At 35.8% G+C, this 24,207-nt stretch overlaps 1 protein-coding gene across 1 annotated transcript; it reads right to left on the reverse strand.

The window, feature by feature from the left end:
- Positions 1-20,508: 20,508 nt before the first annotated feature.
- On the reverse strand, positions 20,509-21,456 carry LOC103540073 (olfactory receptor 5B3-like). Its single transcript, XM_008506606.2, has one exon. The coding sequence runs from the start codon at positions 21,451-21,453 to the stop codon at positions 20,509-20,511; it is 945 nt and encodes a 314-aa protein (XP_008504828.2). The 5' UTR covers positions 21,454-21,456.
- Positions 21,457-24,207: the final 2,751 nt, after the last annotated feature.

Here is a 24,207-nt window from a genome sequence, read left to right on the forward strand (position 1 = left end):
CCACTTCCCATCAACAAATGAATGGATAGAGAAGATGAAGTATATATATACACAATGTAATACTACTCAGCCATAAAAAAGACAAATTTGTCCCGTTTGCAACAACATGGATGGACCTTGAGGGCATTATACTAAGAGAAATGAGCCAGCCAGAGAAACACAAACACCATATGATTTCATTCATACATGGAAGATAATCAAACACATGGATAAGGAGAACAGATCGGTGATTGTCAGAGGGGAAGGGGGTGGGGGGAATGTGAAAAGGGTAAAGGGGCACATATGTATGGTGATAGATCAAAACTAGACTACTGGTGGTGAACAAGATGCAGTCTGTACAGAAACTTATATATCATAACGTATACCTGAAATTTACACAATGTTATAAGCCAATATGACCTTAATAAAATAATTTTGAAAAATACCAAAAAAGTCGTATCAAGAAACTATCCAAATATTTTTATTAATAAATTGCCTGACACATATTTATAACCTTTTTTTGATAAACTTTATTTTAAAACAGTTTTATGTCCACAGCCATGTTAAGCAAAAGGTACAGAGATTTCCCGTGGAACCCTTGCCTTAACTCGTGCATAGCCTCCCCCATTATCAACATTCCTCAACAGAGTGGTACATTTGATACAACTGATGAACCTGTATCGGCACATCACTATCACTCAGAATCCATAGTTTACCTTACGGTTTACTCTTGGTGTTGTACATTCTTTGCATTTGGACAAATTTATAATGACATACATCCACCATTATAGTATCAGACAGTGGAGTTTCATTGCCCTAAAACTCTTCTGTGCTTCCCCCCTTTACTATCCTTTTAAAATATACTTTGCTGAGTTCTCTTTGATTGCCTGTTTATATGGCAATTACCTTGTAAGATCATTTTCTATAATGAAATAGAAAGATAATTCTGTCTTTAGCATGGATCTTGGAATGTTTAAAATTATTATTGGTAGTTTAGGAAAGTTTCTTTCAGCTTCACAACTTGTTATTGGTAATATTCTGTAAAGTTTTGACTGCTGTCTAATTTAGAAAACCTTCCTCTGAGGGAGCACTTTCGTTTTCTCTAGAATTCGATGAGAATAAAATCTTCCACTTATCATTTTTAAAAAAATTCTCTCCTTGGCTTTAGCTTTTAAAAGTTTGATTATAATATTTGGGTCTCTAAATTTATCTTACTTGGAGTTCTTTGAGCTACTTCGATATTTATATTCATATCTTTCATCAAATTTGGCAAGATTTTCATCGTTATTTTTCAAATGACCTTTCTGACCCTTAGTCTCTTCCCCTTCTGGGACTCGCACAATGTGTGTGTTGGTCTGCTTGATGGTGTGCCTCAGGTCTATAGGATCATTCACTTTTCTTCAGTCCTTTGTTTCTGTTCCTCAGAATCAATAATCTCCATTATCCTGTCTTCAAGTAGATAATTCTTTCTTTTGCTTGCTCAAATCTTCCTTTGAATCCCTCCAGGGAATTTTTAATTTCTGTTATTGTTCTCTTTAGCTCAAGAATTTCTTTTTAGGTTTGCTTTCTCTTTACTGATATTTCCGTTTTGTTCATACGTTCTTTCTTGACTTTCTCTACATCTTCTTTTAGTTTTTTGAGCTTTTTTTAAGACAATTGTTTCAAAATCTTTATATAGTAATCTGCCATCATGTCTTTTTCAAGGATAGTTTATGTTGATTAACTTTTTTCCTTTGAATTGGACATACTTTCCTGTTTCTTTGTATGCTTTATGATATTTTTGTTTAAAACTGGACATTTGAATCTAATAATGCAGTATTTCTGGACATCAGGTTCTCCCATTCCCCAGGGTTTGCTCTTTTCTGTTATTTTTTCTGTTTTTTTGATTGTTGTAGACTATCTCTGTTCTGACGATTGGCCTAACATGTAAACTTAAGGTCTTCTCAGGCTTTTTCTGAGCTTTTCCCAGGGCATGTGTGGTCACTTTCTAATTGTCCCTATATGTACAGTTGTTTTTCAGTGTCCTAGACTTTCATGTCTGGCTCCTACGAGGGAAAAAAAGTGAAAATTGAAGAGGGGAAATAAAAAAGGCACTAGCCTTTTAAATCCTTTGGAAGTGACTTCAGCTAAGTGGGGGGGGGGGGCATGCTCAAAACAATAGTGGAGGTACAACAACAATGGCTGCCTACCTCTTTGTTTGTACCTCGGTGATCAGAAGCAGCCATAAGATCACAAATTCCCAACATTTGGAGGACAGAGTTCTTTTTGCCCACCCTGGCTTTTGCAAGTTGTGTGCAAGCTGTTCCAGGAACATATGCACAGCTGCTTACCACGTGGCCGAGGGTGGGAAATGTGGCCGAGGGTGGGAAATGGGTAGGTGCTACTGTACTAAGAGCTGACAATGACTAAAATTAACTATAATTTATCATCCAAGTCTTCCCCTGGAATTTTCAAGCCTTCAACAGACTCCAGAGTTCCAAAATAGTTACATCAGACAGTTTCTGCTAGTGTAATTGTCTAGGTGAGAAGAAAGATTTCTGGTGCTCCCTCTTCCAGCATCTGCCAGATCCAAAATCCTATCCTCTCTGACTCCTTCCTATAAGAACATATGGGATTTTATTAAGGGTATACACAGATAATTCAGGATAACCTCCCAATCATAAAATTCTTAATTTAATCACATCTGAATAGTCCCCTTTTTGCCATATAAATTAGTATTCACGGCTTCCACACATTAGGCCATGGATCTTTGGCAGGCTATTTTTAGCCTGCCACTAGATTATATGGAAACACTCTGTGCTATTTTTGAAAATCTTCCATAACCTGAAATAGCCATTATTATTGAAATAGTTAAAATTAAAGAATCATTTAAAATAATAATTAGAAATGGCTCCAAGAGAAGAAATATTACTATAAGGACCAAAATGAATATTTGTGTTAAACTATAGTTACCCACAAGTACCACCATAAGAATCAGCATATTCAAGCACAGTCTTACAAATATTGAGATGCTGAAGTCTCTTATTTTATAGAGACAACAAATTAGACATTGGTGCACTTCCTGTGGGTAGATATTGTATAGTATTGGACTCCCCAAGAATCAAAACTAAAAATGTAAAGATTGTGCATTATACTAGCATATTGAATGCATATTGTCTTTATTACTGAGAGATACTGCCATGTTTATATTTATATGCACATTTAGAATAATTTCAGTTAATTATAATTTGTATGTATGCAGTAATTTTCCAATTAGAAATGTTTTTATTTTCCCTCTATTTTTCTTGTACTCTGGCTCTTTTATTCTTTTGAAAATTGTAATATGAGCATGTTTGTTGTATAAAATGACTCAGTCAAGAAGTAAAAGTTAGTTTATTTGAGGTGCTATATTTATGTATCTCTAGATAAAATGTGTCAGTGAAAAAGCAAATACTTTCATTTAAAAGTTTATCACTTTATTTTCAAATTAGGACATTTACAACACTTATCCAACAAAATAAATACATAATATTAAACATAAATTTATGCTGTAATACTCCATTTAATTATTTAAATTATTAAAATAAAAACCCAGCCACATTTCATCACATATGGCAAATTTCCCATTCCCATATGTAAGCACCCACACAAGGTACAGGCATGCACTTGTGCTCAAAGGCCTGTTTGTGTCCCTGTTTTACATGTATATTTATAGTGGCACGTGGTAGAGGAAATGCATGTAGAATGAGTGAATGAGTCAAATATCTTTAATAAGGTTTTTGCCAAGCAGAACACAAGACATCTTATGATTCACCTTGGCCATTCTCATTCAGGTATTATATTTCTCAACAAACTTTTGAAGAGGAAAGGGTATTACTTCAGGAACTGAACTTCAGTGTGGGCCTAAAAATATGACTCAGTGCATAGAGGAGTTCTGAGAGAAATGAAATTGATTGCTGCGAATCCTACAACATTAAAATCACAAATCTAGAGGCAATTTTGACTCCAAAAGAACCTTCGTGAATACCCTGTTGATCTTCTTGTTTCTCAGGCGACAGATCACAGAATTGAGCCTGGGGATAATCATACTACAGAACATGGATGCCATTTTCTCTGTGTCTACGGACGACTGGAGCTGGGCTGTAAGTAACAATGACAACTGTCCCATAGAAGAAGGAGACTGCAGTGAGGTGGGAGGAACAGGTGGATAAAGCCTTCTAGTGTCCTGAAGATGAGTGCATCCTTAGGGTGGTGATAAATATAAATAGGTAGGATATCAAGATAATGAGAGAGCAAAAAGGATGCTAAAACTGGTTACGTAAACAGGGACCAGCTCACTCACATGCTATCAGAGCAAGGCAGAGCCATGACTGCTGGAATATCACAGAAAAAGTGATGGACCACATTGGACACACAGAAAGAGAGAGGGAACATGTCTCCAGTATCGATGGAGGCATTCACGAAACCACAGACATAGCAACTGTAATCAGACGCACGCACATACTTGTCTTCATGGTGGTGATGTAATATATGGGTTTACACACGACTGTGTAATGCTCATAGCCATTGACGCCAAGAGGTAATTTTCCACAGTGACAAAGACTGCACACAAGAACATCTGAGCAGCACATGCATTGCACGAGATGACCCTGTCTCCTGTAGTAAACCCAGCCATGACCGTGAGAGTGACGGCTGAAGAGTAAAACAAGTCTATCAGAGACAGGTTACCGAAAAAATTATACATGAAAGTGTATAGATGAGAGTCCTTGAGAATCAACAGCATCATCTCCAGATTTCCAACCACATTGGTGAGAGAAATGAGAGTGGACATTATAAAGATGGGGATCTGCAATTTTGGGATACTGATTAGTCCTACAAGGATGAACTGTGTCACTCTGTCCTGTTGGTCCATCGATGTTATTTAGGAATCATGAGATGTCCTGTAGCAAAGTGAAATAAGGTACAAGAGTATGAAGTGGAATTAAGATTACAGTGAAATTGAAATTTTTATATATCATGTGCATTATTTCATTACAGTAATAATATATATTTCAAGATTCTCCATATCTAAAATATGAGCTTAACCACAAAATTTAATATATTAATTATCTATAGAGTTAAAAACTGTTGAGCTGGAAGAATCTTTATGGATCATCTCCCCAGTTTTTAAATTTTTTATGTTTGTAAATTGAGATTTGGAAAATTTAATGACTTGTCCAAGATGACATGTCTGAGTACTGGTCCCCCTCACCTCCAGGGTTTCCTGTTGAAACTTAATCATTTATTTGTTCAGTGACTTTATGGAAAATTTTCTTGATGTATATACTCCCCCATAGTATGAAGTCTTTGATAGAGAATGCATCTTTTAGCACAAGCACGGTCACCTGGGGGAGACAGTGGTTTAAGCCTCTTTGTGACTTTCAATTTCCCTAACCATACTGAGCTGCTAAGATCCACTTGTTGCTGATACATTCCTCTATTTTTTCCAACAGTGTTCTGCACAATAAATTGCTCAACAGACAGATGTGATTGAATTAGGGGTAATTTTAAGACCATTGTTTGCATCACCTATATTATTTTTTTATTATCTTTGTTAGAGGAGCAGCATGATGATGTTTCACAAGTATCATCTACCTTTCTACCAATGTAACATTTGACATTAGTCCACAGCTCCAATTTTTAGGAAAAAAGTTCAAAACATCTATTTCTGTGCTCAATACATCATAGTAGGTACAGCTACCCCACTACTTTTGCACAAATTATAGGTTTCACTAAAAGTGTTTATTGAATATGGAAGCTTATCTTGCTGCTTGAAGAGAACTAACAGTCAATCCTGAACAGTGTGTTGGAAGTAAAAAATTTGACTGAGAAATAATGCATAAATACTATCAGAGACGCTCTCTCAAATAGTGGTCAAAGGTTCTGAGGTCTCCAAGGCAGATAATGACGGAGAAAAAATCATTAACATGGATTCAAGTCCTGAATCTAGCCTGCATTCTTTCTGTGCCCTTGGAGGGGTGACTTTCCTCCTCATAATTAAAAAAAATTACCTCTCCCACATAATCCACAGAATTTCATTTGTAAATAACAAATAAGGAATTGACTATAAAACATCTTGGTGATCTGAGGGATTATCATTTTAAAGTCACTCAATATAATTTTACTTTGGAGTGTTTCATTGGCCATGGCTGCTGGCTCATAGGCAATCTTAAGATTGAGACAAGGGCTGCATGTGCAAACATCTATCAACATTCAGATGAATACATGATGACCAAAGAGGCTAGGATCAAAGTCTTGTCCCTCCAAAATAGAGTCACCTGGAGTCATGTTAGATTTCAGAGGCTAAAGCATGGAAACCCAGAGTGAATTATAGAGACACGGAGCTCTCAGGAGATGTCCCTCATGAGAACATCTACAGCTTCTCTTCTCACTTCCCTAGGGAAGAATTAATTAAACTGTGTGTGGTGAAAAAGTTGGATATTTTGAGTGTATACATATGTTTTTGTATTGTTATTTCATATTATTTTTATTTTTAATTAATATATAAGTAACAAACTGTAATATGTACATTTTTAGTATATAGTTCTAATAATTGGATCATTAATTTTTATGTATAGTCATGTAACCACTATCACAATCACCCATAATAAATTTCCCCGAGCTTCTGTGTATTCAACCCTGTCTCTGACTCACTGCCTCTCATAACCACTAAACTATCTTTTTTCCCATATAATTCTGCCTTTGCAAGAATGTCCCTAATTAGATTCCTATAATACTTAGTCTTTGATTCTGGCATCTTTCTCTTAACATAATTCAGTTGGAGTCCATCCATTTTGTTACCTCTATCTATAGCAGAATTTTAAAAACCTGAGCAGTATTCCATAATGTGAACTTTCTATATCTTTTTTGTTTCTTTCCTCAGTTGAGGACCTTTTTGTAGTTTCCAGTGTTTAGTGATTATAAATAATGCTGATCTAAACAATGGCTAAAATTTTTGTGTGAAATAGGTTTTTATTACCTTTGAGTATATACATACGAGTTGGACTGCTGGGTCATTTGGTAAATATGCTTAATTGAATAGAAACTGCCAAAGTGTTTATGGAAGTGGCTTTACCTATTTGAATTCTCAATAGCAAATACATTTTAATTTCATCACATTTTTGCAGCACTTGGTACTTTAAATTTTTAAAACTAGATTAAATTTTTATTTTTGTTTCTGCTCTTTCTCAAAGATGTATCAATAAATCTCTTTGGCAAAATATTTTTATTTTTTATCCCACTTGCTTTACCCCCACAGTTATGGCCTGGAGGTTTTTTTTCCCCAACAAAGGAGACAGATTCATTCTTTCCTCTCTATAGTCCCTTCTGGCCCACATTTCCGAGAAGAATTATACTTTTCCCATTGCAGGCATGTGTAGCAGTGAGAAGCTTGTTGTGTGTACTAAAGTGGCTTGGCCTCAAAATAGGAAAGTAATTTACCCTCATCAAACTTCAGCTTCTTGTCTGTAAGGAGAGAAATAATAATATCACTACATCTCAATAGAATTGTCAAGAAGATTATCAGTTCACGTACATACAAAGCAGAGAACAATTTCTAACACATATCAGGTATTCTGTAAGGTTAAATAACAATATTCTATTATTTACAAACATTGATATAGCATGAGTCTCAAAAATAGTGTTCCAACATTCCATCTGCTTCCTCACAGATGCCTTCCCATTATAGGTGGGCTGAGACATGTATTTTCAGTTGTAGAGAGTGAATTGTAGAAAGAATTGATACATCTCTTTTCCGGGTAAGTTGAAACATACACATGACTCTATTGTTATCTTTCTCCTGCCATGATAGTTGCGGAGTCTTCTGTTTGGGCAGTTGCAGCTATAGATGGTGAAGCCTTCACCATCCTTGAGTGACCACATAGAGTTGGCTCTAGATTCACCAGACACATGTGTGAGGGATATGTAGTAGCATAAGTGAGAAATAACTCTGTAGGGGACTGAATAATGATGCCCAAACATTTCATGTCCTAGTCCCTGGAATCTGTGAATAATTCCAATGGCTTTACAAGTGTAATTAAGTCAAGGGTATTAAGAGGGGAGAGTTACCTGGATTATTTGGTGGGCCTCAAATATAATAGTCAGTGTACTTATAAGAGAAAGGCAGGAAAAATGACAGATTAGAATATTTCAAGGGACCACTCCTCTATAAAAACATTGAAAAATCAAGCAAACTTTCTCAGAATCAACTTTTTTAGAACTCTAGAAAATAGGAGAAGGTTTACAAGTGAGTGTGGAATCAAAAATAAAATAACCTAAATGTGATGTTTAAGGAAATCTCTGTCAAACTAATATTTGACTACAAGTAAAGTTGCAGGGACTTCAGACGCTGCACCTGACAAAGAATAAAGTTTTAAAAACTATTTTAGAAAACTCACTGAGTAAAAAACTACATCCTATAGCAGGCAACAAGAAAAAATCTTGGGAAGAAGGAAGAATCTGATTTTCATTGTCATGAACCTATAATATCCAAATGTGCACTTTTCAACAAAAATTGAGACACGCAAAGAAACAACAAAGTCTGTAGCATTCAAAGGGAAAAATAAAGAAATTGACAGAAAATCTCTCTGAAAAAGCATAGATATTATTGCTACAAAACAAATATTTAAATAAACTATCTTAAATATTTTTAAAGAGGCAAAGGAATATTGGACATATAATGAAAGGAAACTAGTAGAATGAATTTTCATCAAATAGGGAGTATTAATAAAGAGATGGAAATTTTTAAAAGGGACCAGCTAGTGTTTTTAGAACTGCAAAGCACAATAAATGAAATGAGAAATGTGCTAGATGAATTCAACACTGATTTGAACAGAGAGAATCAGCGACTTTAAAGATGATTAATTGAAGTAATCCAGGATGAGGAGCATAAAGAAAGAATGAGGAAAAACTGAAAAGAGCCTGAGGGACATATTGGATGCCATCCATTGTGCCAACTAATGCAAAATGAGAGTTCCAGAAGAATAGGAGAGTTAAGGAAAGGGCAGAAATGTAACTGCATAGGTAAATACAAAAGCAAGTATTTTTTATTTTTTGGTCTGTAACTCCTATTTATTCTATATGATTTTAAAAACAATGTATAAAACAGTAATTATAAATCTATAGTAATGGTACAAAATGAATAAAGATTTGGGACAATAACACTATAAAGTGGGAAGGAAGTAGCTATATAAGAGAGGAGTTTTTATAATATTGAAGATACTTTGGCACTATTCAAACTAAGTTATTATAAATTTAGTTGTTAAGTGTAATCCCAGGATAATCACTAGATAATTAATAGGAAAATGAGAAGAGAATCAAAGGGTTCACTAAAAAACTCAATTAAAATCAAAGGAAAGTAGCAATGGAAGAAGTAAAGAACAAAAAATATGAGACGTATAGAAAACAAATATCAAAATGGCAGGAGTAATTTATTTCTTAACAATAGTTACTTAAATGTAATTGAATTAAACTTTCTAATAAAAGGAAGTAGTTGGCAGAATGTATAAGAAAACATTATTCAACTGTATACTGTCTACTTGAAATCCACTTACATCTAAAGACGCTAATAGGTGAAAGGGAAAGAATAGAAAAAGCTATTTTATACAATAGTATCCAAAAGAGAGCTGGGTTGGCTTTGCTAGCATCACACAAAATAGACTATAAATGAAAATTTCTCAGAAGAGACAGAGAAGGATATTATATCTTGACATGAGTCAGTTCATTAAGACACAAATATTATAAATATAAATATACCTAAAAACAGAGCCCCAGGATTTATGAAGCAAAAATTGACACAACTGAAGGAGGAAATTGACAGTTCTACAATAATAGCTGGACATATCAATACGCCACTAGAATAATAGGATGACTAGAGAGAAGATCAATAAGAACCACACTATAAATTAACAACATTCCACCCAAGAACTGCAGAGTACACTTCTTCTAACTTGCATAGGAAACATTTTTCCAGTATAAACCATATATTAGAAAAAAACTTACAAGAAATTTAAAAAGATTGAAATCATATGAAACATTCACTGAACACAATGGAATGGCACTTGAAATCAATCATAGAAAGAAATTTTGAAAACTTACATTTTATGGAAATTAAAGAAGACACTCTTATGCAATGCTCATAGGGAAATTTACAGCTGCAAGTACTTAAATTAAAAATGAAGAAAAATATCAAGTGAATAACTTAATTTACACATGAACAAGAAATAACAGTATGACTAAATCCAAAGCTAGCAAATAAAAGGAAATAATATAATTACAATCAAACAAATAAAAACACAGAAATAAAAAACACGTAATAAAAAAGTAACAGAGAAATTCAGGAAAACCTAAAGATGATTCTCTTAATATATCAACAAAAATGATGAGCATTTAGACACTCACTGTGAAATAAAGAGAGAATATTCAAATTACTAAAATCAGAAATAAAAGTGGAGACATTACTACTGACCTTAAAGAAATAAAAAGGATTATAATAAATACTATGAACAACTGCACACCAACATATTAGATAACCTAGATGAAATATAAAAATTCTTGGAAATACAGAAGCTACCAAAACTGACACAAGAAAAAGAAAGTCAGAAGAGGCCAATAACAAGTGAAGAGAACGCATCAATAATAAATAAACTCTCAAAAAGGAAATCTCAGAAAAAGATGACTTCACTGATGAATTCTACCAAACATCTGAAGAAGAATTAACACCAATTCTTCTCAAAATTTTCCAGAAAAATCAAGAAAATGAAAATACTTCCTAATTCATTCTGTGAGGCCATGATTACTGCTATACCAAAGTTAGAAAAAAATTAAAGAAAACTGCAGACCAATACCCCTCGTGATAATAGATGTGACAAACCCAATTCAGCAGCATATTACAAGTTATATAAACCATGACAGAGGATTTGTCCCAAGAATGCAAGCCTCTTCAAAAAACAAAAATCAGTCAGAGTGATGTCATCAAGATGAAACATAGGTTGTTCCTGACTTCAGTCTTCCTGACAAGAAGGCCAACTAGCAATTATCCTTGGACAAGACACCATTGTGAAAATCCCAGAACACATGGTTGAGGCTTAAGCATGCCCCTGAACCACAGATACTGAGAAAGATGACATTAGAAGGGTAAGAAGAATGGCTACACTCTGACTGTATTGTACCTCCAGCAGGTTGGTACAGTGCTGCACTGAGAGCTTTTCTGAGCCTGTGGTTACACCAGTGGGAAAAGGAAACCAAAGGTGAGGATTCAGCTCCACCAATGTTGCAGGATGCTTCCTAGGAGGCCCACTTAGTTCTCACAGGATCACAGGGGAATCTGCAGGGCTTGACTACTGGAGACTGGACTGGGACAGAGAAGGGAGCACAAGACTTAAGACACCAGTGCTCAGATCTCGGCTGATTGAGTTTCTCCTTGCATCAGTGCCTGTGTAGAGATATCAGTCAGTATTGATGTCTATCTCCAGAGCCATACTGGTAACATCATCTGGCCAGGGGCTTGGTGCACAGTCCTGACTGATATGAGCCCATAGCCAAGGAGCAGTACAGGCTTTGGAGCCTCTTCTATCATACTGCCTGGGAAGAAAAGCAAATTTGTAGCCCCATCTAATGCTGACTATAGTCCTCAGCCCAACTCAACGTGAAGTCTAAGTAGAACACCCAGGAAGTGGTGTAGCCCATCCATACCCCCGCTTATTGTGGCACTTGAGCAGAAAGCACAGCCAGAAACTCTGCCCATCTACAGAGGTGAGCTGATGGCCCTGTATGGACAGGGAGTTTGGTGCACGGTTCTGCCTGATTTGAGCCCATAGCCAACAAACCATACAGGTCTTGGAGCTTGTTTTACTACCCTGCCTGGGAAAGGAAGCAAATTCATAGTCCTGCCTATTGTTGAATATAGACCCTAGTTCTGTGCAGACCAGAAGCCTAATCAGAACACCCAGGAAACTGCATAACCCGTCCTACATTGCCATTTAGCAGCACTGAAGAGAATCTAGCCAGCCACTCTGCATATCTGCAGTGTTGAACTGGTGGTTCTGTCTCCCCAGGGAGCTTGGTAGATAGTTCTGCCTGATTTGGGTTCCTAGCAAATGAGCTATACAAGCTGTGGAGCCAGTTTTATGGTCCAGTCTGGGCTTGGAAGCCAATTTGGAGACCCTTCTATGGCTGAATATAGCCTCTAGCCCTCTCTCACCAAAAAGACTAATCAAGGCCCACAGGAATATATACACAAATCATACATCCCAACTTACATCAGCAACCAAGTAGAGACTCTACCAATCTTGCTGGGGAGATTGGGGGACAGTTCTGCCTGATTTGGATCCACAGTAATCAAGACATAATGACTGTGAAGCCTCTTCCATGCTCTCTCCCAGGCAAAGAAGTAAACTGACACCTTGCCCAACTGCAGATATAGTACCCAATCCCACCTGACTAGGAAACCTGAGCAGAGAATCTGGGCAACCACAGAGTCCATCCTAAAGCAAGGCTTGGTCAAGAACGATGTCAACAGACCTATCATACAGTTCCCAGTAAGCAGCATCCACATCCTTGACCTCAGTTCTCAATCAATGGCCTTGCCTGCATAGAGATTCCAATAGCAAACCCCATCTTCCCAAGGAGGCTATCAGCTGACCCATCCAGAACTCCAAGCTAAGCTGACTGATGAAGGATTATCTCTGCCAAAGCAAACCTGTAAAATTTAGAAAAAGAGACCATCTACTCAGATGTGCAGATAGCAATGCAAGGATCACAAAGAATAAGCTAATTATGATACCACCAAAGGAAACTAATAAAACTCCAATAACTGATGCTAAAGAAATAATGATAGATTAACTGTATGGCAAAGCATTCAGAATAACAAAGTTAAAGAAGTTTAGTGAACTACAAGATCACATAAACAACTAAATGGAGTTAAGAATGCAATGCATAAATAAAATGAGATATTCAACAAATGAGTAGAAACTACTAAAAGAACAAAGCCATAAATCAAGATATCCTAGAGCTGAAGAACATAATTCCTGAAATGAAGAATTCACTAGAGAGTTTCAACAAGAAGACTAGGCCAGGTAGAAGAAAGAAGCAGTGACTAGAAGATAGGTCATTTGAAATTATCCAGTCAGAGAAGCAAAAAGAAAAGAATGAAAAAGAATAAAGAAAGCTTAAAAAAACAACAGCGTATGTATTATGGAAATCCCAGAAGGATAAGAGAAAGGGATACAAAGTCTATTTAAAGCAATAATGACTGAAAACTTCCCAAACTGGAGAGAGAAATGGGTATACAGATTCATGAGGCCCAAAGGACCCCAAACAGGTTGAATACAAAAAGGGCTAACCAAGACACATTATAATCAAACTGTCAAAAGTGAAATACATAGAGAACTTTAAAAGCAGCAAGAGAAATGTGACACATCGCATACAATGACTTTTATATCCCCACCCCACCCTGAGACTACAGGTAAATTTCCAAAAAGAAACTTTGCAGACCAGGAGAGAGTTAGAAGATACAGTAAAATATTGAAAGAAAAAAATGTCAACCAGAATACTTATATCTGGCAAAGCTATCCTTTAGAGATGAAGGACAGATAAAGACTTTCTCATACAAACAAAAGACACAGATGTTAGCTCAGGGACAATCTTTCTCAAGCAAAAGAGGAATATTGGCAACATATGTTACCTCAGGGTTAATCTTCCTCATCAAACAAAAAAAAGATCAAAAACATAAAATGTGTGTAAGGAGAGTGTAAAAATGTAGGGTTTTCATGTGCTTTGAAGTTATTATTAGTTTAAAATAGACTGTGGTAAATGTGTTTTCTGTAAACCTCATGGTAACCACAAAAAAAAGCCTATAGTAGAAATAAAAAAGATAAAGATAAAGGAATCTAAATATACTATTACAGAAAATCATCAAAACACAAAGGAAAAGAGCAAGAGAAGAAGAAAGAAACAAAGAATTACAAAGCAGCCAGAAAATAATTGACAAAATGGCAATATTAAGTTCATACATATCAATAGTTACTTTATCTATAAATGGACTAAATTCTCCAGCTAACAGATATAGAGGGTGCCTGGATTAAAAAAAAAGATCCAACTATGTAAAGCCTAAAAGAGACATACTACAGCTTTAGGGAAACACATAGGCTGAAAGTGAACAGATGGAGAAAGATATTCCATGCAAATGGAAGCCAAAAGAAAGCAGGAGTAGCTATACTTCTATCAGATAAAATAGTTTTAAGTTAGAAAATTTCAAGAGACAAAGAAGGTCATTATATAATGATAAAGGGGTCATTTCATGAAGAAGATATAACAATTGTAAATATATATGCACCCAACATAGGAACACCAACATATGCAAAGAAAATATTAATAGATGTGAAGTAAGATATAGAAAATAACACAGTGATAGTAGGGACTTCAATGCTGTCAACAATGGATACAGCATCCAGACAGAAAATGAACAAGGAAACATTGGGCTTAAACTACACATTAGACCAGATGGACTTCACAGATACTCAAAGAACTTTATATCCAATGGCAGTGCAACATACATTTTTCCCAAGTACAGATGGAACATTCTCCAGGATAGGTCATACGTTTGGCCACAAAAATGTTTTCATAAATTTAAGATTGAAATCATATAAAGTATCTTTTCTGATCATAATGATATAAAACTAGAAATCAATTACAAGAAGAAAACTGGAAAATTCACAAATAAGTGGCGATTAAACATGTTGCCAAACAACCATTGTGCCAAAAAAGTAATCAAAAGAGACATTAAAAAATATTTTGAGAAAAATGAAAGAGCAAACACAACATACCAGAACTTCTGGGTGGCAGCAAAAGCAGTTCTAAGACGGACATTCATAGCAAAAAATACCTACAATAGGGGGAGAAAAGATTTCAAATAAGCAGCATAACTTTACACCTCAAGGAACTAGAAAAAGAGGAACAGCCTAAGCCAAAAGTGAGTAGAAGGAGAGAAATAGCAGAGATGAGAGAGGAGATAAATGAAACAGACACTAAAGAGAAAACAGAGATGATCAATTAAAGTAAGAGCTGTTTTTTGAGAAGATAAATAAAATAGACAAACACTTAGCTAGACTTAACATTAACAATAGAGAAGTTAAATAAAATTGGAAATGAAATAGGAGACATTATAACTGATAGCACACAAATACAAAAGATCACAAAAAACTATTATGAGCAATCATATGCCAACAAATTAGACAATCTAGAATAAATTTCTAGAAATGTAAAACCTACTAAGACTGAATCATGAACAAGTAGAAAAACAATTACTAGAAAGGAGATTGAATCAGTAATCAAAAACTTCCCAACAAACAAAAGTCAAGGACCAGATGGCTCCACTGATGAACTCAATCAAACACTTAGAGAAGAATTAATACCAATCCTTCTCAAACTCTTCCAAAAAATTGAAGAGGAGGGAATACTTCCAAATTCATTTTATGAGGCCAGTATTATGCTAATTCCAGAAACAAAGACACTGGAGGAAGAGAAATCCACAGGCAATATCTCTGATGAATATAGCTGCAAAATTTTTCAACGAAAAATGAGGAAACCAAATTCAACAATACATCAAAAGGAGCATACATAGTGATCAAGGGGGTTTACTCCAGGCATGCACAAGTAATTCAACATCAGCAAATCAATCAGTGTGATACACCACATTAAAAACATGAAGGATAAAATCGTAGGATAATCTCAATAGATGCAGAAAAAGCATTTCCTAAAATTCAACATGCTTTCTTGATGAGAACTCTCAACAAAGTTGATATAGAGGGAAAGTAACTCTTCATAATAAATACCATAACAAGCTCATAGCTAACACAATAAATAATGGTGAAAACCTGAAAACTTTTCCTCTAAGGTCATGAGAAAGGCAAGGATGCCACCTTTTACAATTTTTATACAGTATAGTCCTTAAAGTTCTAGTCATAGGAATTAGACAAGGAAAAGAAATTGAAGGCATTCAAACTGGAAAGGAAGAATAAAATTGTCTCTATTTTCAGCTAAGATGATATTACATTAGGAAACCCCAAATATTCCACAAGAAAACAGTTAGAACTAATAAAGCAGTTCAGTAAAGTTGCAGAATAAAAAATCAATATATCATATGATCCAGTGATTACACTTCTGAGTGTATATTGAAAAGAAATGAAATTCCAATCTTGCAGAAACATCTGCACCTTCGTGTTCGTTGCAGCAATGTTTACAATAGCCAAGGAACAGGAGTCATGACAAGAACCTAAGTGTCCGTTGATGGATGAATGGATAAAGAAATTGTAGTCTCTGTTTATACAGTGGAATGTTATTCAGCCACAAAAAAGAAGGAAATCTTGCCATTGACAACAACATACATGAAACTTGAGGGCATTACACTAAGTGAGATAAGTTAAGCAGAGAAGTAAAATTCTGTATAATCTCACTTATGTGTGGAATCTAAGAAAACCAAACTCATAGAAAGAGAGAACAGATTGGTGGCTGCCAGAGGGAATTAGCAGGAGGGGGAAACAGGTGAAAGTGCTCAAAAAGTACAAATTTCCAGTTATAAAATAAGTTCTGGGGATATAATATACATCGTGATTACCATAATTAAAAGATTGTATTGTACATTTGAAAGTTTCTGAAAGTAGATCTTAAAAGTTCTCTTCACAAGATTAAAAAACTGTAACTATGTGAGGTGATGGATATTAACCAAACTTATTATGGTAATCATTTCAAATAATTTGTTGTACACTTTAAACTTACACAATGTAGTATATCAATTATATATTAATAAAACTTGAAAAAAACAAATTTGAAATCAAGGTAATTAACCACTTTAATAGAATGAAGGGAAATACATGATTATCTCATTCACTAATTCAGAAAAAGTATGTGACAGAATCTCCCATTCTTTCATGATAAAAATAACAAGAAATCTAGGAATAGAAGTGAATCTCCTCAAACTGATAAGGAGCATTAATGCAAAACCCACAACTAACATCATACTCAAATGTGAAAGACTGAAATCATTCCCTGTTATATCAGATACTAGACAAGCTTTCACCACTTTTATTCAGATTTCTACTGGAAGTTCTATCGAGACCAATCATACAAGAATAAAAGGATTATAAAGAATACAAATTGGAAAGGAAGAAGAGAAACCATATCATTTTCAAATAATATAATCTTTTATATAGAAAATTCTAAAGAATCTACAAAAGACAATTAGCTAATAAACTTATTCGCCAAACAAAATCACCAAACAAAAATAAGACATGCTTACATACACTAGTTACATAATATTGTAACCCAATGTTACTGCTATAAAAACAAAGATTAAAATTTTAAAAATAAATAAATAAAATGGAAAAAAAGAAACAAAAGAGTTTAGGCAAGACAAAAGAAGTGCATTAAAGTCCATTGCTGGTGACAGATTCACAAATAAACAATTGTATTGGAGAAACTTGATAGTTTTTCCAGTATATATCCTCATCCCCTTCCAAACAGCATCCAGGTTGTTTTGTGAGAATCTCCCTGTATCCGTTAGAGTAAACACTATTAGGTGCCATACAAGAAAATTCCAAAATTTCAGTGGCACAGCCATAGAGGTTCTTCTTGCTCTTATATTGTTCAATTAGTTGTTCTATGAGAAGTTACACAGAGATTCAGGGAATCAGGTTCTTTCCCTTTAGTGATTTTTGTCATCTCTTATGGTCTGAGTTCTCTCCAGCCACCTTGTGACAAAGAAAGAGAAAGGACAGAAGATCACATGAGGAGTTTCATGGGCCAGACTTGGAAGTGACACATATAACATCCATTTCATTGAGAAGAACACAAGCACATGGCCACAATTAACTGTTTGAAGGCTGAGCTACAGAGCCTACACATATTCCCAGGAGTAAAATGAAAATAGCTTAGAAAGTGGCCAACCAATCTTTTTCATTGAAATTTTTATGGTCATCAAATATCAATTTTATGTTTCCTCTCACTCAGAAAACTTATTATCCACTTCCAGTAGGGTGACAACAAAAATCCCTACTAACCAATAAAGAAGCTCAGTGCCCAGGCTTCAAAGAGATTAAGTGGTCCTCTCCACCCAGTCCTGTTGTGGCTCCTTGTTGTCGAGCAATTTATGCACTAAAAAGAAAACTTAGATCATTCTATATTCACACTCAATAAATAATGTTGGACCAGAATAAAGATAATTAGATTGAAATAACTCCTATTCATAACTGATAGTAATAGAAGATACACAAGATTTCAGTTTAGAAATCTTATTGAATTGGCATTATGAATGTTCTTCAACCTTGCTGATGGGAAATATTTCTTTATGAGACTTATTTTTCTCTTCTGATTTTTATTTTTGGTGAAAACTCCATTTTCCATTATTTTTCTTGATGCATTGTCCAATCTCTTAAATATTTTTTCCTTACTCATTATACTGCATTGCCTCTTCTGAAGTATATCAAATAAAAAGCTACGTCCAACACAAAATTAACACAGAAAATTTATTCATAAATTTGCAGCAAGGGAAACCATCTTCCATCATTTTCATTTCAGCAGGAGTTTAAAGGTGTTAGAAAAGAGTGTAAGTTTATTGAGCAAAACAATAAATATTGAGTCAGTGTATGACTGGGAAACATTTTATTGAGATGTGATTTGAGCAAGTGGGAAAAATTATTCTAACTGTTCTTCAACTATATTTGTCAGTCCTTGTTAGGCTACCAGGAAGAAAGCAAACAGTTTGGAGAATTTCAAAAGAGGAAGGATTGTTCAACATTTTTTGTTGTTCGTGCTGTCAAGTTAACTCTAACTCCTAGTGACTCTGTGTACAGCAAAGCAGAAGCCTGTTCGATCTTTTTGGGCTGTCTTCTCTCCTTCTGGCATTTTATCAGACAATGCTCCACTGCTATTCATAGAGTTTGGAAGTGGATGGCCAAGTCCTTCTTCCTAGTCTGTCTAGTCTGGAAGCTACACTGTCCAGCATGAATGACCCTGTTGGTATTTGAAATAGCAGTAGAATAGAATTCAGCATCACAGCAACTCCCAGCTGCCACAGCATAACAACCAACAGATAGGTGGTGTGATTCCCTGAACCAGGAAACAAATTCATGCCAGTGAGCTCTTAACCACTATAATACGAAGGTTGGTATTATGTTCAATATTAGGGGTGGTATTATGTTCAATGTTAGGGGTGGAGAATTTTTTGAAGAAGAAGACTAGCCCTGAGCTAAAGTCTGCCACCAACCCTCCTATTTTTTCTGAGGAAGACTGACCCTGAGCTAACATCCATGCCCATCTTCCTCTATTTTCTATGTGGGATGCCTACCACAGCATGGCCTGACAAGCAGTGCATAGGTCCACACCCAGCATCCAAACCAGTGAACTCTGGGCCACTGAAGTGGAACGTGCACCCTTAACTGCTGTGCCACCCAAGGGGTGGAGAATTTTTTGAGAATGTCAATTTATTGCAAAAGTTGGAATCACTATCAAGTGGATGTTAGGGAGTATTCTCCCCTTGAATTTTATAGTTTTTACAGCTTAGATAATAAAACTTGGGATTTCTTGATTTGCTTAATGCTTGGTAAAATAATTTTTAAATCAAGACTCAAAGCATCATTTCCAGTAAAATACTCAGGTTAAGCTACTGCTCACAGGGAGTTTCCATTCAATTTGAGGGATATAGATGAACAGGCGAACAAATAAATACAAGAGCTGAATGTTAGTAACAACGACGCGGAATGAGCAGACTGAGGAACGATAGTCAAAGAAGAATGGAGTAACTATTTTATAAAGTAGTTCAGGGAAGTTCTGTATGACTTCCCTGAGCAAGTAACATTTTACAAGCAACCTGAAATGATTGTGAGAGTATTCCAGGCAGAGGAAACAGCCAATAAAAAAGCTCCTGAGACAAGGGCATGCATGGAGCTGTCCAGGAATAGCAAGAAATCAGTATAAATGAAGTGGTGTGAATTGGTGGGAGAGTGATAAGACATGATATAGCTCAACAAAACTATCAACGGAGTAAATAACATTTCAAAGCATTTCTGATAAAAACAGAAAATAGCAGTATTAATATCAGTGCACTAATTTTAGCATAATGTGAAGAGTTGGTAGTCACAAGGTCAAGGTTAAAAATGACTTACTATTCTCCCCACTTTAGTCTAATATAGCATTAATCTTTTAGAAATAGTCATATCAACATGCTTTCTTTTGTAAAAATGATCAGTAACATGTGAAACATTAATTTGTTAAGATACTGTAACTATTTATATCTGGATAAAATGTTCCCCCAAACCACATGTACTTTGTTAAATAAATTTTATTAAAAAGATATTATATTCCCCTACATTTTGGATGCTTGGACCTGTTCCAAAACTAAAGAAATAAATAATATTAGACAAAACTTCATGTCCTACTACCGTCCATGGCTATGAATATTGAGTTATGACATAGAGTATATCTAAGAGGGATGAAATAACTTTTGTGGGTTCTACATCATTAAAAGACTAAACCTAGAGGATATTTTGCCTTCTCCGCAACCTTCTTGAATGCATTCTTGACCTCTTTGTTCCTCAGGCTATAGACCACATGGTTCAGCATGGGGATGAGCATAGTATAGAACACAGATGCAATTTTATCTATGTCCATAGAATGACTGGAGCTGGGCTTTAAGTACATGAAGATAATAGTTCCATAGAAGATAGAGACTGCAGTGAGGTGGGAGGCACATGTGGATATAGCCTTCTGATATCCTGCAGCTGAGTGCATCTTTAGGATGGTGATAAATATGAATACACAAGATATCAAGATAACCAGGAGAGCAAAAAAGATGTTGAAGCTCACCATGTAAACAAGAACCAGCTCACTAACATGTCTATCAGAGCAAGAGAGAACCATGACTGCTAGAATATCACAGAAAAAGTGATGGACCACATTGGGCATACAAAAAGAGAGACAGAATGTGTCTCCAACGTGGACAGCAGCAGTAAGAAAACCAAAGACATAAGAACATATGGTCATATGAGTACACAGAGTTGTCGTCATCATAGTGGTATAATGTAGGGGTTTACAAACCGCTGTGTAGCGGTCATAGGCCATAGAGGCCAAGAGGTAACTTTCCACAGTGGCAAAGACTACAAAAAAGAACATCTGAGCAGCACATGCATTGTAGGAGATGACTTTGTCTCTGATAAGGAACCCAGCTATCACCTTTGGAGTGACTGTTGAGGAATAACAAAAGTCCACTAGAGACAAGTTAGTGAGAAAAAAGTACATTGGAGTGTGGAGATGAGAGGCCAGCAGGATCACCATGATCAGGCCCAGGTTCCAAATTAGAGTGATTAGGTAGATGAGGGTAAATATTATAAAGAGTGGGACCTGCAGTTCTGGGGCATTGGTTAGTCCCATCAGGATAAATTCTTTCACCTCTGTATTATTCCCCATGGATGTGATCTGAGAATCACAAGATACTCTGTAGCAAAGAGAAGTAAAGGAACACATTGATGAAAAAAACCCAGTTGCACAGAAATTGAAATGTACAAGCATTATTTTATTAAAGTAACAATTTGTTCTTCAATATTCTTCATTTTTAAAGCATGGGCATGACAACGGAATTTAGTGATACTTATCTATACAGTAATAGACTTTTTGTATCACCTTCTCAACTTCTTGACTTATTATCTAAGTAAATCAAGTTGCAGGAAGTGATAATGCATTGCCCAAGTTCACATGCCTGGAATAAATCTGTTTCCCATATCAGGCATTTTGAATCTTCTAAGAACTTACCCTTCTATAGTGCTCATGTGCCAGGTGCTTTATACCCATATGTTCATTTAATCCTCTTGTCAACTATATTAGATTGATTATTCCCATTTATATATCTGGTAATTTGGCCACAAAAAGATTGAGTAATTTATTCAATGTCACACAGGTATTAATGGACAAAGCCAAGCTTTAGACCAAATCAAAGTGGTTCTCAACCTAAATGCTGTTAATGAATTTGAATTTATTTTAATTTCATTCAATTTATATTAAATTGTCTCTATTGTACCGAAATTAATGCATGGAGTTGCATAGTTGATTAATTGACAAGTAAATGCATAGTAGATGCAGTGGGCTAAATGTGGCATTAGAGGCGTGTACAACCAACAAAGTCAATTCTGAAAAGAAGGTATAGCATTGAATGTAAAAGCTTTGGCTCTGAGAAGACAAGTGTATGCATTCACATATCAGCTCTACCATTGACTACCTGGGAGACATTGTTCTAACTTAACTTCCATGCGTCTCATTTTATCCATCAGCAAAATGAAGGTGGTGTTGGGACCTAACTCAAGGGATTATTGTAAGAGTTAAAAGTAATGATACATAAAAACAGCACAATGAGCTAACCACAATCCTGATGAGTACTAGTTATAATATTATTATTAGCATAAGATGTGGTCTCTATATTTATTTAGGAAAGTTAGGTGACAGATGCAGATGGGTGATTTTCGAAGTGGTAGACTTAATCTTTCAAATCTCTTTTCCTACTGTCCACTTAGATATTTTGTTTTTCCCTATATTTCTCACTCTATTTTCATGGCTGTGTCAATAATTTTGCATGAGAACTCGGATCTTCAAATCCCCTTTTTCTTAATATTTTTTCTTGATATCCACATTTTAGGTTGTGTTGACTACTCCTATTAAGATAGAATGAGTCTAAGAACTCATTTTTACTGTCATTCCTATCAAGACTTAGCTGGATGAATCTAAGGACTCGTAAAAGATATCCATTGTCTGGTAACCACTATTCTCTACCATCTTACTCCTGGCCCCTAAGCACATTATTATACATGTCTGCATCTTAAATTATTTGCGTTTGTCAACATCTTACCACATAATAATATAATTTATATATATGTAAAATATATATATATTTATATATAAAAATAAGTTATATTTTATATATTATATATATTAATAAGTTATATTTTATATATATATATATATATCTGCCCCGTGCCCCTTGCCTGGGCACTGAGCTGGCTGTGAGGGGTAGGCAAGGGGAGCAGGCAGGATGGCAGGGGCAGAGAACTGAGGTCATTTCCCACGGTGGAGAGGCAGGGGTCACCAGGTCAGCACCTGGATGACCGGGTGGGGGTTTGGGAGGAACTACAAGACCGTCCCCTGTCCCAGCACAGTGGTGGCAGGTGCCCTGGCCACGGTGGAGCCTCCCTGCAGGGTGACTCTGATGACACAGGGAAGAGGCAGCTATGGAGGTCGGGGACAGCGGGCTGGGGGCTGAGCAAGGGCAGGGTGGGTGAGGGCCAGGGCAAATGGCAGCCTCGGCCCCCTGGGACCCAGCCCCACGTCACAGAAGGGTTCCTATCTAACGCCCTTTAGTGCATCTCAGTCGGGTAACACGTCACCTCCACACACACCTATATATATATATATATATATATATATATATATATATATATATATATATAGATACTATATATATATATATATAGATACTTGTTGTTAGTGCCTCTGAGTGGATTCCAACTCCTAGTGACCCTGTGTACAGCAGAGTGGAATCCTGCCTGGTCTTTTTGTGCCATCCTCTCATCTTCTGGCACTATGTTAGACAATGTTCTGCTGTTATTCATTGGGTTTTCATAGCCAATTTTTTCATAAATGTGTGGCCACTTCTTTCTTCTTAGTTTGTCTTAGTCTAGAAGCTCTGCTGAAAGATGTCCACCATGGGTGTCTCTGCTGGTATTTGAAATACTGGGGGCATAGCTTTCAGCATCACAACAACATGCAGCTGCTGCAATATGACAACCAACAGACATATATAGATACACACACACACACACACACACACACACACACACACATATCAATTGCTATGTTCTATGATGACCAATATATCTCCTGAGGTTAGTAACAGCTTCTACAGACTGCTTATATGTAGTTTGTCTCATAGATGGAGAGATAGATATATAGGCAATAGATGATATTGATGATGACAGATGGGTAGATAGATATTGAAGAGGACGAAGGGATATATATTGTATATATATACACACTCTCACACACAAATATACAAGTAGTATAATTTACAATTAAGAAAATGGAGGATTTGAGAGGTTATGTGCCTGCTTAAAATTCCACACCTAGTAGGAGATATTTAAGATATAAACCCATGTCTAACTGATCCCAATGCCTGTG

Source organism: Equus przewalskii, chromosome 11, assembly GCF_037783145.1.
Source record: "Equus przewalskii isolate Varuska chromosome 11, EquPr2, whole genome shotgun sequence".
NCBI lineage: Eukaryota > Metazoa > Chordata > Mammalia > Perissodactyla > Equidae > Equus > Equus przewalskii.